Source organism: Lynx canadensis, chromosome A3, assembly GCF_007474595.2.
Source record: "Lynx canadensis isolate LIC74 chromosome A3, mLynCan4.pri.v2, whole genome shotgun sequence".
In the NCBI taxonomy this organism is placed as follows: domain Eukaryota; kingdom Metazoa; phylum Chordata; class Mammalia; order Carnivora; family Felidae; genus Lynx; species Lynx canadensis.
This window is the reverse complement of record NC_044305.1, coordinates 58133566-58150214: the sequence shown is the minus strand read 5'-3', so window position 1 is coordinate 58150214 and position 16649 is coordinate 58133566. Positions and strand designations below refer to the sequence as shown.

The window sequence follows — 16649 nt, the reverse complement described above, 5'->3', positions numbered from 1 at the left end:
TCACCCTTACCTGAAGTGTATAGCCCTTTGGATGTTCCAGTTTATAAGGTCGCTATTAGACTTCCTACCCTGGTTGGCTTCTGGTATTTGACTACTACTGCTCTCTTCAAATCTGAAGCTCAAAGTTGTGGGGATTGGAAAAAGCAGCCTTGGTGCTTAGCTCACGACACTAAATTCCACATTCTCTTAGATTAGGACCTAGAGATTTGTTTTTATCTTTTTGATGCTTTTAAGAAGACATTTTATATTTTTTCCAACACATACAGTTGTTTTCACCTGATGAATTAGTTCAAATAAACTGGCTTGCCAAATTTCTGGAAACCAATTGTGATTTTAAATCCCTTAATAATTTAAAATTCATGGCCATTAACTTCAAGAGGCTGCTGGGGCTGCCTGGTAGTGCTACTCAACTTCCCACCTTTCTGGGAGGCTCTCTCAATTTCTTTTTTCCTACTTTCTTCAGATCTCTTTTCAGATTACACCTTGTGAAAGAGACCTTGGCTTGAGAACACTGCATGAAGTAACACCTGCCTCCCCATCATGATTTTCTTTATTGGGGGTTATTTTTACTATTATACTTAGGAATCACTGCCTAAGATACCTGGCTTTTATTTGTTACTTAGTTTGGTGTGGGTCTTCTACCAGGATTACAAACTCCTGAGGAGCAGGGATTTGCCTGTTTAGTTCACTGATGATCCCCAATGCTTAAAGAGTTCCTGGTAAAAGAATATATATGACAAATATTTGAGAACACATTGCTATACATTTTAGATCAAACTTCTGTGTTTGCAAGATCTGTCTGCTACCAGATTGTTCGTGGGTTTCCGATTTAACATCATCTGAGTGCAAATTTAACGTTCCAAGATCCATGTGCTATTTGATGTGCTTGTCTTTCTGTAAGTACCATATTGACAACAGCGATGTGCCCTGGGAAGATTGGTTTGTACAGGGTCTCATTATTATTTCTACTTCAAATTACTGTTTCAGAAAACATGATGGCTGAGTGAGCCCAGCTGAGGTTCATGAAGTCCAGCCCAGATCAGGGTAACCGTCTAAGCAACCTGGTGACTGGTAAGGAATAATAAATCCATTGTGGCTGTTTTAAGCCATTAAGGATTAGTTTGTCATGCCAAAATTGTGAAGCGATAGATGGCACAAGCAGAGAACAACCTTTGCCACTTGATCTATGAATTATTTCTGGCTCTTGGATAAAAACCCAGGTTTGGGGAAGGGGCTAGAGGCAGTGGCTATTTACACTCGTGTTCGCGTTCAGATAACAGACCACCAGTTGCTTTCAGTCATAGCAACCGTTGTGTATTGTTATGATTTCAAGTCCACTTCTTTACGGTTTAAGTGAAGTTGTCTTGATCTGAGGGTGATTTACATTTGGGGAGGCCATGTCAGAATGATGTCACCCAAGCTGTGCTACTGAGTGCCTACAGAGAGGAAACCCTTAATACCAAGAATTTGTGAAGACTCACCAAGAGTGTTCCGTCTGAGCAAGGCTACTCTTGGCTGATCTCAATAGCTCTCTGAAGACCTTGAGACATTAGCTCCTGCCACGATGAAGGCTACACTCCTTGCTGGCAGTGGTGTAAACCATGCAGCGGACCCATGAAAGAGATCTTCTTGCCCGTAAACACGGGCCTCTTCGCTCTGCTAGCATTGTGCTCTAGCAATCTGTGCTGGCAGCTGAACGTCAGCTCTTGGTTGGCTAAGCCAACTTTTCTGAGAACCAACTTGCAGAAAGGTACACCTCAATTAAATTTGGTCTTTTTTTTCTTTCATCTCCCCTTTGCCTAGAACAGTAGTGTAATTAATCTATCACTGGTTTGGACTATATTATTTCCTTATTGGCTCATGAAGAGACATTATCCTGTATGCTACTGGCTTGTGACATATTATTATTATAAATTATAATTCCCCCAGTGAACTTTTGTTAAATAAATTACTGGCAAAGACAATTTCAGTCTCTGAGCATAATTTGCTGTGAACGAAACAAGAACCATCTCTGATGAGTAATTAAAATGTCTAATCCAGTGTAATAATCAAAATGTCAAACTTTATTAAGGATGAAAGCTTCTCTGTCCTGGCTGAGAACTGCATTGGGTCTTGAGGCCTGGGGTGAGGGAGGTGGATGTGGAGAGATTCTCTCTTCTTGCTTGGCCTCCTGCCTCAGGTTGTCAGTGAGGTGGATTGAGAGGGAAAAACAAAGACGTACATGGCAGGTGTGGTTCCATTTTCACATCAGTGTTCGTTGAACCTGGTGGCTTTCCAAGCTGGCTCACTTTCTCCTGAAATCCTTCCACGAGCTTCTTAGCCATTCCCCCACCAGGAGCCTCTAATGCAATACCCAGTGTATATGCAATACCTTCTATTTTAAAAACACATGTTCACGGTGCCTGGGTGGCTCAGTCGGTTAAGTGTCTGACTCTTGGTTTCAGCTCAGGTCATGAGCTCATGGTTGGTGACACTGAGTCCCATCAGGTTCTGTGCTATCAGTGCAGGGTCTGTCACCTTGGGATTCTCTCTCTCCCTCTCTCTCTGCCCCTTCTGCACTCGTGCTCTCTCTCTCTCTCAAAATAAAATAAACTTAAAAAAATACACTTTCATACATAGCATAAAGCAGAAAATTAATCAAATCAAGTCATAAGCTCTGTGACACATTTTCACAAGGTGGACACACTTGAACGGCAGATTGGAACACTATCAGGGGTCCCAGAAGCCTCTTTCTCTCCTGTTTCTTACTACCCACCCTCATCCCCTAACCTAACTTCTGACCCTAGAGATAAGCAATTCAGATTGTTGCCTTTGATGAACCTGGTTAGCTTTTTCAAGGACTGAATATCCTCTGCTAGCTCTCGGCTAATCAGTTTACCTCAAAATATGCAAATAAAATTCACTATTCCCAATCTGGTACATCTTGTTGCTACCTTTGTTTCTTGTCTCCCATCTGTCCACTTACATGTGAGCAAATGAATGATATGCAAGGTCACTGAACAGTGAGTAAAGGAATATCCCTGAGTAATTCTTTGATAAACTATTACTCCCAGAGAGCTTAACTAATGAGATAACATATTAAATGTAGTAGTAAAGGGCCCTGAAATAATGATTGCTTCTTTAACTATAAAGATGCATAATTCTTAACAAATCTAGTGACACAGTTCGTGTTTCTTTAAAATTTCCAAGCATTTAGGGAAATTTAATTCATTTCTTATATAACATGAGATCAATAAAATATTCTCTATTATTTCCTCTTATACCAGAAGTCATGTTAAGCATGAATTGCTAAATTCCTTTTAAATGTTATAATCAGTTACATAAAAATTGATCTGGCTTAGCAGTGAATGATCTATTCTTAGTTTCAACATTTCTCAGGATTTTGCAACAAAGAGCAATAAAAAGTGACTCAAAGGAGGGCATCACCATTTGTTGCAGACATTGTTGGGTTCAAAATTTGACCTCACTTCAAGAATGTTCTTAATGGACCAATAAGTAAGCCTAACGGTTGGTATCAAATTGCATTTTGTCTGTTTCTTACTGCCTGAGGAGATCTTTCCACAAATTCTATTTCAATCGGGGCCCTGCCAAGGGGAAGAAAAATGTTACCATTGGCCTTTTACTGGTTGTACCTGTTTGTATTCAAATTTTATCTCTCGCTAGAGATCTATCCATTTCTCTACTCACAAGATTTCTCAAACTTCTCTTCTATTAAGTCCCTGGTAAAAACACTTGAAAAGCCCTGAAGAAAAGCAACAGAAGCAAAAAACATTCTCCAAATCAGTTTATATGATTCACCTAAACTAACTGCTTGAAATACATATAAACACAAAATAGACAATGCTACCTCTATTATGTACATAAAATCTTCTTTCTCATCAATACAAAAGCTTTAGCACTTAATATATTTTTAAGAGTGAAAATCTATGTTTTCTCATGTCCTATTCTAAGAAATGATCTTATATATTAGCGTTGCTTTCCCTGAAAAAAATATTTTCAGAGCTTTGGGGTACATCTGATACATGAATTACAAATTTTTGTCCATCTTTTAGAGTTACCAGGGCCTCTTGTCCCACAGGAAGGCTGAGTTTGAAGGTGCTTTCGGTGGCCTTGTCCTCCAACAATACCTGGATGAGCTGCAAGGGGGAAACAGTCACAAGGAAAAGATAAAAAGAGAAATTATATGATTTCCTGTTGCAGGACCCACCATTTGAATTCTTCCACCATGCCCTCACGGACCTAACCAGAAGCTTCTGCATTTATTTACTCCTACTACTGGAGATCCCAATTTCTCTGAGGAATGCTCAAGGCCTGAGGACTGCAGGGAGAGAATCTCAACCCTCAGATGGTACAAGAGAGAGGGGCCATGGAGGGTGAGGCAGGTGGGCTGTCTTTAGGAAAAGGAATGGGCCTGCGGTTGTTTGTGACCACTTGAGATAAAGCCAGCACACTTCCATTAAGGACATGGGAGAGTGTGGATCTGGTGTGAAAATCATGAAGAAACGTATGAAATGTCCGTGGGGCTCCATGTGGCTGTAATGCTCATCACTTTGGCTGCCTTCCAGTTGGAGACCAATCCCTGTATTCTTGGCTCAAATTCCCACACAGACCCTTCCTCCACCATCCATCAAGCATGCCAGTAGATAAGGAAGGTAGGGGTGGGAGGACCATGAAAATAGTCATTGGTTAATTTAACACTCAGCTGGGTAGTAAGAGATTTGGGAGATTGACAGATTCTGATGTTAGCTTAAGCACCTGCTCTCAGCTAACACGTCTAACTTCACTTAGCACGTCTTCCTATCAGAGAAACAGGGATAATATGCCTTCCTTCCCTTAGCTCCAATGGTACTTGGGAGATGAGCAAATCCTTGGACATGATGACTTTCAGACTGACAGAGAAGTATTTTCTTGGCCCTGTTTTATCGATAACCCCCCACCCCCCATAAGTCAACATATTTTGACAAAGATGGGTACACGACAACTTCAAATGTAAGGTTAGTGAAAGTATTTCATACTCTTCCTCCCTAAATTTGACAATAACCATCACCACCCAACCAGAAGATGTGTTTCTTCTCTCTCAAAAAAATTGTCTTTATCTCTGTCCTAGAGCTAAAGAGTTGCTTGTTTTTAAATATTTTTGCCATGTTTTAATCCTTGAGTACATGCCCTAAAGTGAAAACTGTGTAGTATGTTTTTAAAAAGAATATTTCTTATTTAATATCAGTGTGATTTTTTCACTTTATTCTTAAACATTCTTTGGCACCTTCCTATTTTGAACATTGCTAGAATGTGGAAGAGTGGCAGATGGATATGGCAGCCCAGAATGCTGACTTCGGTTGTTATCATAGGTGCAGGGCGGCACTAAATTGTTCCAAGAACGAGGCTGCCACAGATGTGCAGCTGAATGGGGTGTTAACTCGTGGCAGATGAATGCAGATGGGACACAGAGGGTGTGCTTTTTTGTTGATGATGAGTGCAAATGCCGAATAATGAATGCAATAAAAATTAGATGAGCGTAACTTTTTGGTGTTAGAGTGTTTAAGTCATTAAAGCTAATTCAGCAAGCATGCACAAACAGAGGCAGGTTTAATTAATCTCTAATGCATATTACCTTGGATTATCTGACATTCATCTGCCTGTATTGCTTTATTATGTAGTTCAATTAAGTAGTTAATGTCTTTCTCTATTGTTTCCACCAATTAAATATAGGTCAAACCCCACTGCAATGAACTTCAGAGTTGCTAGGGGATTGGGTGGGGTGTGGTGAAAGGTGCTCAGGCTAGGAGGTTTCATTGGAGAATTAATAATGATGACTAATGGTTATGGGTACTTATGTTCCAAGAATCTTACAATGATTGACTTATTTAAGCTTCATAACTGCCCTATGGAATTAGATAGTATTATTCTTGTTTTGTAGATAAAGAGACTGAGGTACAGATAAATTAAGCAATTTGCCCAAGATTCTCAGCTAAGAAGTGGAAGACAGGGAATTCGAATCTCATCTAGGAAGTTATGTACTAGACTGCCCACTTATGTTCCCAAATCATCAGACTTGAAGGTATTTCTAATTTATTCCCATCACTGCTTTTGGAATTAGAGCACATGGCAGCACCTTCTGGGAAGAGAGAGGGTGCTAGGAAGGGACAGTTTTGCAAGGAGATCTACGAAGGTTTGAATCTCTGCTCTGTCAGTTACTAGTGAGGTGACCTTGGGAACATTACTCAACCCTTCATGAGCCTCAGTTATGCTATCTGTGAACCGGGAACAATGATGGTACATCTCATTGTGTTGTTGAAACGATGCATTTACATGCCCAACACAAAGTTTACTCCTGGTTACCCTGGTGACTAAGGGGCATGTCAAATTGTCTACAGTCCTAGCTCTCTCCCCAGCCAGTGAGTGGAGATGTGCACACTTGGAGCTGAATGTCCAGCACAATTCCTTGTCCTGTTAGGACTCCATACAATGTTCCAGAGTGTACTCAGGTGAGTTTCCCACTGGCCAGCCCTTGCAGGGCCCTGCTGCCAGGACAGGACATTTCGTCCAGAGGGTCAGGGTGCAGGGAGAGACATTTTCCTGGGCACAGCCTGGCCACCTGGTTCCTTCTTCAGATCTAACTGGGCCTTCTCTCTGCCAGCAGCCCTGAAATACCAGCTTGTGAGTGATGCCCTAACTGTCCCCAGCTGCTCCTCTCCTAACAGGGCCCAGCTCTCCTTGCCCCCACCATTGGGTCCCTGATTTGAGGCCAGTATGTCACTATTTCATGCCTGTCTGTCATGTCTGCTTCAGATACACACTCACAGAGGAGGTGAGTTTCTTATTTATAGATACATGTCTGAACCTACTCCACCAACAGCATCAAAGGTAGCTAGATATATGAACATAACTATTGCAAGACAAGAAAACAAAGACCAAAACCAGAGAATGTGTAAACCTGACACGCATTTCTTTCACTCTGGCTCATATTATTTTTGTCTAGTACGGTGTTCTGTCCAAGTAGTGCTTAATAACAGGGTTCTCTGCACTCTGGGGTACTTGGAATGAGGGTTTATTCAGGAAGGAAAGGTCCCTGTGAAGTTCTGGTTATTGTGAGGACTGTAGGGCATTGAACAGTTTCAGGCTGTGACTCATTCCCATGGTCAAGACCACTGTTAACTCAGGTGAAGGGCAATGACCCTGCCTGGATCTCCTACTCAGCTCAACTCCTCATCTTCTCAAAAGGGGAGGGAACTTGCGGGTGCAAAAGAAATACTATGTAAAGTGGCTAAACTTCCAAACATGTGTATAGAAGGTTTAGAAATTAGTACTAAGACAATTTTTTACACCAGGCACCCTCCACTTCCCCAGGCAACGGAGGAGTTTCAATTGCTTGCTCCAGCAGTCTGGCGCCTCTTTCTGGCACTCAAGGTCCCCTCTCTGAACTCTGCAACCTGTGTCCTATTCTCCTTCGGGCATGGACCACCCTCCTCTGATCTTGTGTTGTGGGAGAAGAATGGACTAGAGATCAGGCAGGCCAGGGTTCCAATCTCCATTCCACTATTTACTTGCTGTGTGACTTCCTGCAAGTCACTTAGCTTCTCTGAGCCTCAGTTCCCTCAGCCATGGCATAGAAATGATAAGGGCAGACACTCTGCAGGGCTGTATGGCTTGGAGATAATGTATAGAAAAGTTGTATAGTAGGTGGAAATAGCAATTCTTATTTTTATATCTTTCAAGATGTACCCCAATTCCATCTTTTCAAAATCCCAAATGGCAGAGGTGTTTTCAGGGGTTACCTCTTAGTTTAGTTAGCTCAGTTAGCCTAACTACTGAGGAAAACAAAGTCAAGAGAAATGTAGCTTAAACTAAATCTTACAGCTTGCAGCCCACGGACAGACACCTGAAACATGCGGAGTGTGACCTTCCTCAAGGAAGTCATGGCTGCCTTAGCACATTAACGTTTATGTTTTATTACAGACTAAACCTTATCTTAACAGTAGCTAGCCCCTCAAGGTCCTGAAAGCCTTGCTTTAAAATTCCTGAGACTTATGCTATCCCTAACCCCCACTAATCAAAAAGTATATAATCAGTCACTCCTCACAATCTCAGTGCAGTTCTTTCTGCCCACGGGTCCTGTCCCATGCTATAATAAAATCACCTTTTTGCACCAAAAACATCTCAGGAATTCTTTCTTCCAAATTTCATCATAAGCATGCCTGGCAAACTCTGGCAAGGCAAGACCCAGGCCATCCAAATATTCCACAGCTCTAAGTGTGCCTGGTACATAATCTATACACCATGAACGTTTGCTGACCAGTGATTAACAGATAAGCTACTATCATCACCCCTGGCAAAAATCTCCTGAAGCAAAGATGAGTCTAGAATCATGTATCATTGTTTGGACAGAATGATCTTCGTGGATTTCCTAACCATGTGATAGTTCTTACTTCCCTTGCCAAGGCTGCCCCTGTGTCTGTACCTTATCACCCGTGTCAGTGTCCACCAGGAAGCCCAGGACCCTGAGAAACACACTGTTCACACCCACAGGACATCGGCTCTGGCCTATGTGTTTCAGCATCACCCCATGTGGATCCATATGTGGGCTGTCATACGCCAGGGCTGGTGAAGAATCTGGAGGGTGGAAGGTTGCCTGGTCTGGCTGGACAAGAGACTGGTCATCTGGTAGCATTTCCTTGAGATTTCCCACATCATCGTCGTCCTCTTCCTCTTCTATGCATGACTGAAGTATATGAATCACATATTCTAGAAGCAGCAAATGAAACAGATGCCAGGAGCCTACATTGAAATAACAAGCCCAAATGAATAATTAGATATAGACAGATGGACAAATAAACAGATCACTGTGGAAATACCAACTTTTCTGGGGCTTTCAACTCCTGTGTACTGGGACCTTCTCACTCCTATAGCAGATCCTCAGGGGTCCTAGGCGGGCATTCCATACCCATGAATCCCAGTCAAGGAGGCTTTTGGACAGAAAGCACAGACAGTTACATAGCCTGAGCCATGAAGGGGAACTTAAAACCCATCTGGTGTGAGGTGGGAGAAAAACAAATCCCACAGAGAAAGAGATGCCGCTCCCAGAGCTGGAGAATGTGCCCCCTTGGCCTCCCGTGGTTGGCACATGAGGCTGGGCCATAAGGGACAGGCTGGGAGACGCAGAGGTATAGTGCAGAAGGGAGCCAGCTGCCCTTAGGAGGCTGGAAAGAGCTGGAAACGTAGCTATGCCTTTCCCCTGTTGCAGTCTGTGTGGCTGCATCTTGTGGTGAGGGAAGTGGGGGAGGGAAGCTGGCTGGCATTCTCTCACATGGGCCTGCAAGGGGTGCCCTCAGCGAGACTGGTAGGGGAGACAGGAGGGCGTGTGACTCAGCGAAACGCTCCAAATCCCAAGGCCTTTGGTTTTCCAGAAAAGAAAAAGATAATTAACATTAGGCTGAAAAGCGGGGCTGGGGTGGGGTGTGGGGGAGGGGGATCTGGCTTATTGCTATCATTAAAAGACACTTTTTTAATGAAGGTTAAACCTTGACTCTTTATACAGATATAAAATGAATGGGTGTCAAAGAACTCATGTGTCATTTATTAAAGAGGAAGTTAGTAAAATATTGCAACTGGTTCAAAAGAGAATTCAAAGCATTGACCATATATAGACAGAGAAGAATTTACACAAATTCAACAGACCTGTCCTCAGGACAGTAATCAATGGCATCCACCTGACACAGCTAGTTTGCATTTCCCTGAAGGAGGATCATTTGCATTATCATCAGTTGGACACAATTTAGAGTTGTAAAATAACTCAAACACAATGAAAGACAGAGATAACTCAGACCAGTGTGCTGAACCTTTTGCCTGTTTCAATGCCTTTTATCCATTTCAAGCAAACTTCTGTCCATATCAAAGCCTTATACAATGTTTGTTTTTCCTTGATAGATCTGGGTGAGATGGGATGGCTTGACAGGGTCTTGAATGAGCCTGACCTCCCTCTGGCCCACTTAACCATGTGAAGAGGAAAAACTGGTGTAAATACTTTCTTGGGCTTCATACAGGGATCCAAAGAAAGTGTATTGGGGGAGGGGATGACAGCTTCAGGGCTGGGTTTCTTTCCATGACTACATGTGAGCCCTGCGCCATCACTTTGTGCTGGGAGAGCATTAGCATAAAGCAGAGTCATTTGGACTTCATTAAAGGGGAAATCTCATTACCAATGGGTGTCATCTCCATGGCAACTCACAGCAGCCACCTTCCAGAGTGTTGGCAAAACTGGTCTACCATAGGGCTTATCTCCTTTTCCTTGTTCCACCTGCTCGCTGTGAGGACATCTCTGGAGCAGGGATTCCTCACCCTGATTAGTGTGCAAGATCACAGGGGTGGAGACTTTGTCTTTCCACTACTGTATGCTCAGTGCCCAGGAAGGCGCTTGCGACTTTGTAGGGACACAATAAATAGCAGTTGGAGTGAGTGATTCTTTCCATGAGGCTGGAGGGCTCAGGGGTGAAATTCCCTTCCTACAGCTCTCCTACACACCATCTTTGCCACAGATGTGACAGACGTGAGCTTCTCTGACAGAGAAAGACCACCCATTTGACCAGAAAGTTTGCAATGGATGCTATTTCACTCTTTCTACTATCTGCGTACAAGGATGACTTTATCAACTGTTATTTATAAAATTTAAATATGGGCACCCCAAAGAACCCACTTTTTTTTCTATCTTAGTTGGCTTCCTGGGTGCTTTCTTTAACATGTCCCAAGAACACAATTCAAAAACAAAGGTGGGGCACCTGGGTGGCTTAGTTGGTGAAGCATCCGACTATTGATCTAAGGGTCGAGTTCAAGTCCCGTGTTGGGCTGTGTTCAGCTTGAAACCTACTTAAAACAAACAGACAAACAAACAAACAAATAAAAACCTGGGGAAGCTTCTAAGACATCCAACCATGATGGAATGGGAAAGGGAAGCGTGTATCATGTTGCTATTAAAAAAAAAATGATTGTTATGGCTTTGTATGACTTTCTGTGTCTATGTTGTATTTTGCTTTAAAAGGTGAAAGGGAGATGACTGGATTCTATGTAGAACACGGAGAATACTTATGCTATGATGACATTAAAAATTTTTTTTAATGTTTATTTATTTTTAAGAGACAGAGAGACAGAGTGTGAGTGAGGAGGGGCAGAGAGAGAGGGAGATACAGAATCTGAAACAGGCATCAGTCTCTGAGCTGTCAGCACAGAGCCCAATGCGGGGCTCGAACCCACCAGCCATGAGATCATGACGTGAGCCAAAGCTGGACATTTAACCGACCGAGCCACCCAGGTGCCCCTATGAGAACATTTTTAAAGGGTAGAATACAAAATGTTTTGTAGTCTCTGACTTACCAAAACTATCTCTGTGGCAGAGGGTCATGGCTTTGCTCACAGTGGTAAGAAGGAAATTCCATCTCAGCTGGAAGCTGGCGGCCAATTTGATAAATTCTTCTTTGTTTCTGCTTGGCTATTACATTTTTGTGAGGAAAAAAATGCTGGGGTTTATGACAAAATCAAGAAGATCATGTTTTCAAATGCGCATAGGTGTCATGCGCAGACTTTCCCAAGTGGCCCAAGGAGAAGAGGAAGAGGAAATGATGAGGCGGGCAGAGAGGCAGAGGCACACTGGCCTATATCTGGTTTTGTGGCATCTCCTGTGGAGATGATTCCAGAGAAGAACCCTTTGAAGTTGGTGGAGAGAAGGAAAGAGGTGGGAGATTGGCCTACATTTTTTGTTTTAACCCCATGAAAGAAGTCATTTGTGAAGCGCAACAGAGAAATCCTGCAGGGCAGCCTCACTGAAGCCCACCTGGCGGTAGCCATTGAGAGAGACGGTGGCTGTTTTATCCTTGCCAAGGCCGTTCGTGTGAAAAAGTCGCACAGAATCCCATAATAATGAAAGTAATGGCACTGATTTTGGAAAGCACAAAGCTGGCCACTGCGTCAGGTGAATGATCTGAGGACTGGCAGGTCCCACCCGTGGGGCCAACAGAGCCGAGGCCAGCAGACGGCCTGCATAGCACTTAACTGGGTGCGGGTGAGATGCCTGTCTGTGTGCAGGCTGAGAAACTAACCAGACTGGGAGCTGCCTTGGGCCGCGCTTGCAATGAATTACAAACCCATGGGATCATATGAATCTCGCATGCAAATGTTGGAATGAATGCCCCAAAGCCTCCTAAGCCTCATCGTATATGTGGACCACCCACTGGCTTAGCCACATGTCTCTGAGGAGGAGATGTTGAGACTGTCTAGGAATGAAGGAATCCCCTTTCTCATCACTGCTTCTCTCCTTCCTTTGCCTTCACTGGGAGTGCCTTGGGCTCTGGGAACACATGAACCCCGCTCCCCCCGTGGCTTCTGGCACCCCCCGCCAGTCTTTCTGATCATCTAAATGGGGCTCCTGGGAGAAGCCCTGCTTCACAGACACAAGGATACTTTTTTAGAGCATCAAGAGAAGTAGCTGCGGGCGACCAGCTCTCTTCTTAGACGTTTAGATATAAACCCTCAACAGTATGGAATATTCCTCCGCTCGCCACCCACATGGCACCTCAGGTTCCCGTGTTCAGAAATTGCTCCTGGGCCCCAACTGCACAAGAACGGGGAGAACGAACACGTGACGCAGCTGAACATCTCCCTCTGCTAGCAAGCTGCCAGATGCTAGCCACGGAAGCCATTAGTCATCTCCCACATGCCCAAGGGCTTACATTTTAACAGTCTGAGTATTTTATTGACAATACACTGCTTTTTATCAGCCAAGCTGCTTTACAAAAACAAGCCCTTCAAAGGCACGCAGTTACAAAAACACCATTTTTCTAACATGCTTCATTGGTGAAGGCTGAAGATAGGGTGGTGGAGTCTTGGGAAATACAACATGTTACATGGTCTAAAATAAGATGAGCCCCTCCAGCTGCTCCAAGGCAGGTCTGGTATTACTGGTAGCAGAGGGCTCATCTTGGTTAAAGTCAGAGGTGGAGTGAATACCCAAAACAAGGAACAGAGGCTTGAAAGCTTCTGTGGGTGAAACTTTCATGTGAATAAATGTCTCCACAGCATCATAGCCCTAAACATGTTTACCACTGTTATAAATAAGCTTTGCCAAAGACCGACGGGGAGGGATAAAAGCCATACAGAATCTGGAATGATTATCACCCAGAAGCAAAGAACGGAAACAGACACCTGCCAAAGGTTGGGAATGACCTTCAAGTTCTTTCCTGGAAAGTTTTCTGGTTCATCTCTATGAGGTGTGCGATCCCAGTGCTGCCTGCAGTCTTTGTCTCAGGTATTGTCTGTGCCCTTTCTCTTTGATGGGGAGGACAGGCATACGGACAAAAACAGGCAGGGCAGGAAAGAGGAGAGAAAGAAATGTGACGAGAAGTTTAAACAGAGAAAGCCCAAAGTCATGTTCACGGTACAGGCCCTCTAAGTCTCCTCCAGAGATGTCTGCTTCTTCTTCCCTAGACAGATCCTCCTTTTTCCATATGCTCATTCTGCTCAGGTCTCTCGTGGGGACATTGCTCCCTTAGCTTGTTTTAATCCTATTCACCTTCCACACCCCAGTTTAAACCCCACCTCCCTCATCAAAGCCTTTCCTGATGGCCTCAGACTTCAGAGGACAATGTCCCACCCACCGTGGGCCACTAGGACAAGGGTGCTGTAGCTTTCTTGGACAGCATTCTCAGCTCTTACAGTGTGGCTGTGGAAGCAGAGGATGATGACAATTAAGCAAAGAACCCTCCCTGTTCAAGGAACACCCAAGTTTCAAGTCGACCGGAAGGACGAAACCCATCTATATCGAAAACAATTCGTCTTTGATTTTGTGAAATCAAGCCTGATGCTTTATTGGGATGGTTCTGCAAAGTACCCAGAAAAGTGCCATTCTCCCCAAACAGACAAAATTGCCCCTCCTCCTAGACACTTCTGCTTGGTGCACACATACACTCATCCAAGCTCACCTGCGCGCGCGCACACACACACACACACACACACACACTCACCTGCATACGCATGCCTCCCCCACATGCTCACTTGCACACACACTCACTAGTGGTCACTCACACACACATGCTCACCCACCCCCACTCATCTGCATATACATTCTCACCTGCACACACACCTGAGCCCACATGTGCTCACCCAAGAGCACATGTTTACCCACAAACACACACCTGCATGTGCCAGCCTCTGATTCCTGCCTTGCTACAGGAGTGAGACACCACTTCCCTATCTTTAACACCCGCACCAGCAATGACACATTTCTGGCCAGAGAAAACTCTTTCATTTCATCGGGTCACGGGCACTGGTGCTAAAATGTAGCTGGAATGATCAACAACCCCTTCTTCCCTTTAAAAAAATATCATGGTACAAAACTGATGAACATAAGGGAAGGGAAGCAAAAATAATATAAAAACAGGGAGGGGGACAAAACATAAGAGATTTTTAAATATAGAGAACAAACTATGGGTTCCTGGAGGGGTGGTGGGTGGAGGAATGGGCTAAATGGGTAAGGGACATTAAGGAAGACACTTGTTGGGATGAGCACTGGGGGTTATACATAGGGGATGAATCACCGGAATCTCCTCCTGAACTCATTATTGCACTATATGCTAACTAACTTGGATGTAAATTCAAAAAATTTTAAAAATATGGTTTTGTACCTGGAAGACAAATGCTTGGAGATTTGAAGACAGACAATTCAGGAATACACTGAGGTCTGTGGATGTCCCCAGCAAAGAAATCAAACTGCTTAAACCTATAGACAAAAGAAACAAAAAGATTGTGAGCCAAGTAGCAGGATTTTACTGTAAGTATTTGTGTATGAGGTAACCTAGGGGACGACACTGGAACAGTAGTTTAAAGGAACTCCCTGGGGCCTCACACCCCTTCTGAACACAAAGCATGAATTCTAAAGCCGGATTTGTCACCTCTGCGGTCAACTAGTTCGGAGTTATGTGGTCTTGCCTCTTAGGAACCACCTCTGTCACTTGTTGAAATGGAAAAAATATTTTGAAATAATAACTACACCTTGTAATTATACAGAACCCAGCTAGAAATGAGCTCATTGCATGATACAGACATGACCTCACCTATCCTTGCCATGTTCACAAAGGGGTAGTTTATTAATGTCCTCGAAACTGATGGTGGACATCAAAGCTGATGAGGGATGTGCCTTGCCTGGGGTTACAAACTCAGTTAGTACAGACCTGAAGGGTGGAGCCCCAGCACATGTGACGTTGGGACTTGGCTCCTGCACCTGCACAGGCAGCACTTAGCAAAGAACAGCCTTTGGCTCTCTCGCCTTTTTGAATGCAGCCATGGACCCAGCAGAGTTTAGAAAACCGAGTAGGTTGCCATGGCCCTGACTGAGGCTTGGCCAGGGTTCATCTGGCAGATCTTTGAGGTACACCTCAAGCATTTGCCTGCTAGGTGTCAGCAGTGGCTACCAGCATACTGCTTCCCTGCTGGCTCTGTGCCCTCTTGGAAGTTCTTCCGTCCACAAGAATGCCAGCAGGAACACAGGAGGACTGGGCAGGCATCTGGGAGAGAGGCTTCATGCCTTCCTGGGGTTCCCTGGGCTCCAGCGGGAGCAAAAGCAGGGTTTGGGCAAGCACCTGGAGCTTTGGGGAGAGCCAGTAGCCTGGGACGGAGGCCTTTTGGGCTCCTACTAATGAGGACTGCTTGTCCATATCTCTGAAGCTTGCTGGGTTAGGTATTCACCTTTTCATTGCTGGTTTGGTTGGAAAGGGAGATCCTAGGGAGGAGCTGGGATTTGGGATGGCCAGGCAACAGGGGCAGGGGCTACTAGCCAAAAAGTATGGACCTATTTATTTATTATTTTGTTTTAAATTTTTTTAATGTTTATTTATTTTTGATAGAGCACAAGCAAGGGAGGGGCAGATAGAGAGGGAGACACAGAATCAGAAGCGGGCTCCAGGCTCTGAGCTGTCAGCACAGAGCCCAACGCAGGGCTCGAACTCACAGACTGTGAGCTCATGACCTGAGCCAAAGTTGGATGCTCAACCGACTGAGCCACCCAGGTGGCCCAGTATGGACCTATTTAAATATTTTAATAACTGGTAAATCCTACCAAAGTCAGCCCTACTTCAAGGTTAAAGAAAGAGGCGAGGATAGTTTGCAGTGCATGTATGCACTGCTGACTCCAGTACTCATCTAGTTATGAAGCACTGAAGGGCTACCCTGTGCCAGCACTGTGCTGGGTGGAGCAAGATGAAGAAGCCACGGCTGACATCCGAAGGAGCTCACAGGTTCTGGGGAAGCAGAGCTCTATGCAGAGTTGAGTGTACCAGGACAGAGTCAGGCTCGTGGAGGATGAAGCTAGTAGACCTTCCCAGGCCTCCCTGGTGGAGTGTCTGGAATGGGTGCCAACCGAGCACGGCCCCCATGGCCCACCCCCGGCGACTCTCATACAGGGGCCTAGAGATTCGCCTACAGTCTGGGGGAGGAGGTCGTACACCTTCTGCAGCTCTCCTCCTGAAACAGCACCCAGGTTCTCCCCCTGAGCGAGGACAGCTCCTTCTCTCACTACTCTTGCTTCCCCAGGATGGAACGATGCTGTCAGCCAGCTTGCCGAGCTCTTTGTGGAAGGGAGATTTAAAAAAAAAAAAATTACGACAGATAGC

General features: G+C 44.5%; 1 protein-coding gene across 1 annotated transcript in view; it reads right to left on the bottom strand.

The window, feature by feature from the left end:
- Positions 1-2567: 2567 nt before the first annotated feature.
- RFX8 (regulatory factor X8) overlaps positions 2568-16649 on the bottom strand; it is a 167709-nt gene continuing 153627 nt past the window's right edge. Inside the window, exons 12-15 of the mRNA XM_030310375.1 lie at positions 14667-14761; positions 11365-11479; positions 8459-8775; positions 2568-4136 (exon numbers count right to left, since the gene is read on the bottom strand). Coding sequence (XP_030166235.1) covers positions 3960-4136; positions 8459-8775; positions 11365-11479; positions 14667-14761 — 704 coding nt within the window. The 3' untranslated portion in view covers positions 2568-3959. The remainder of the gene's footprint in view (positions 4137-8458; positions 8776-11364; positions 11480-14666; positions 14762-16649) is intronic.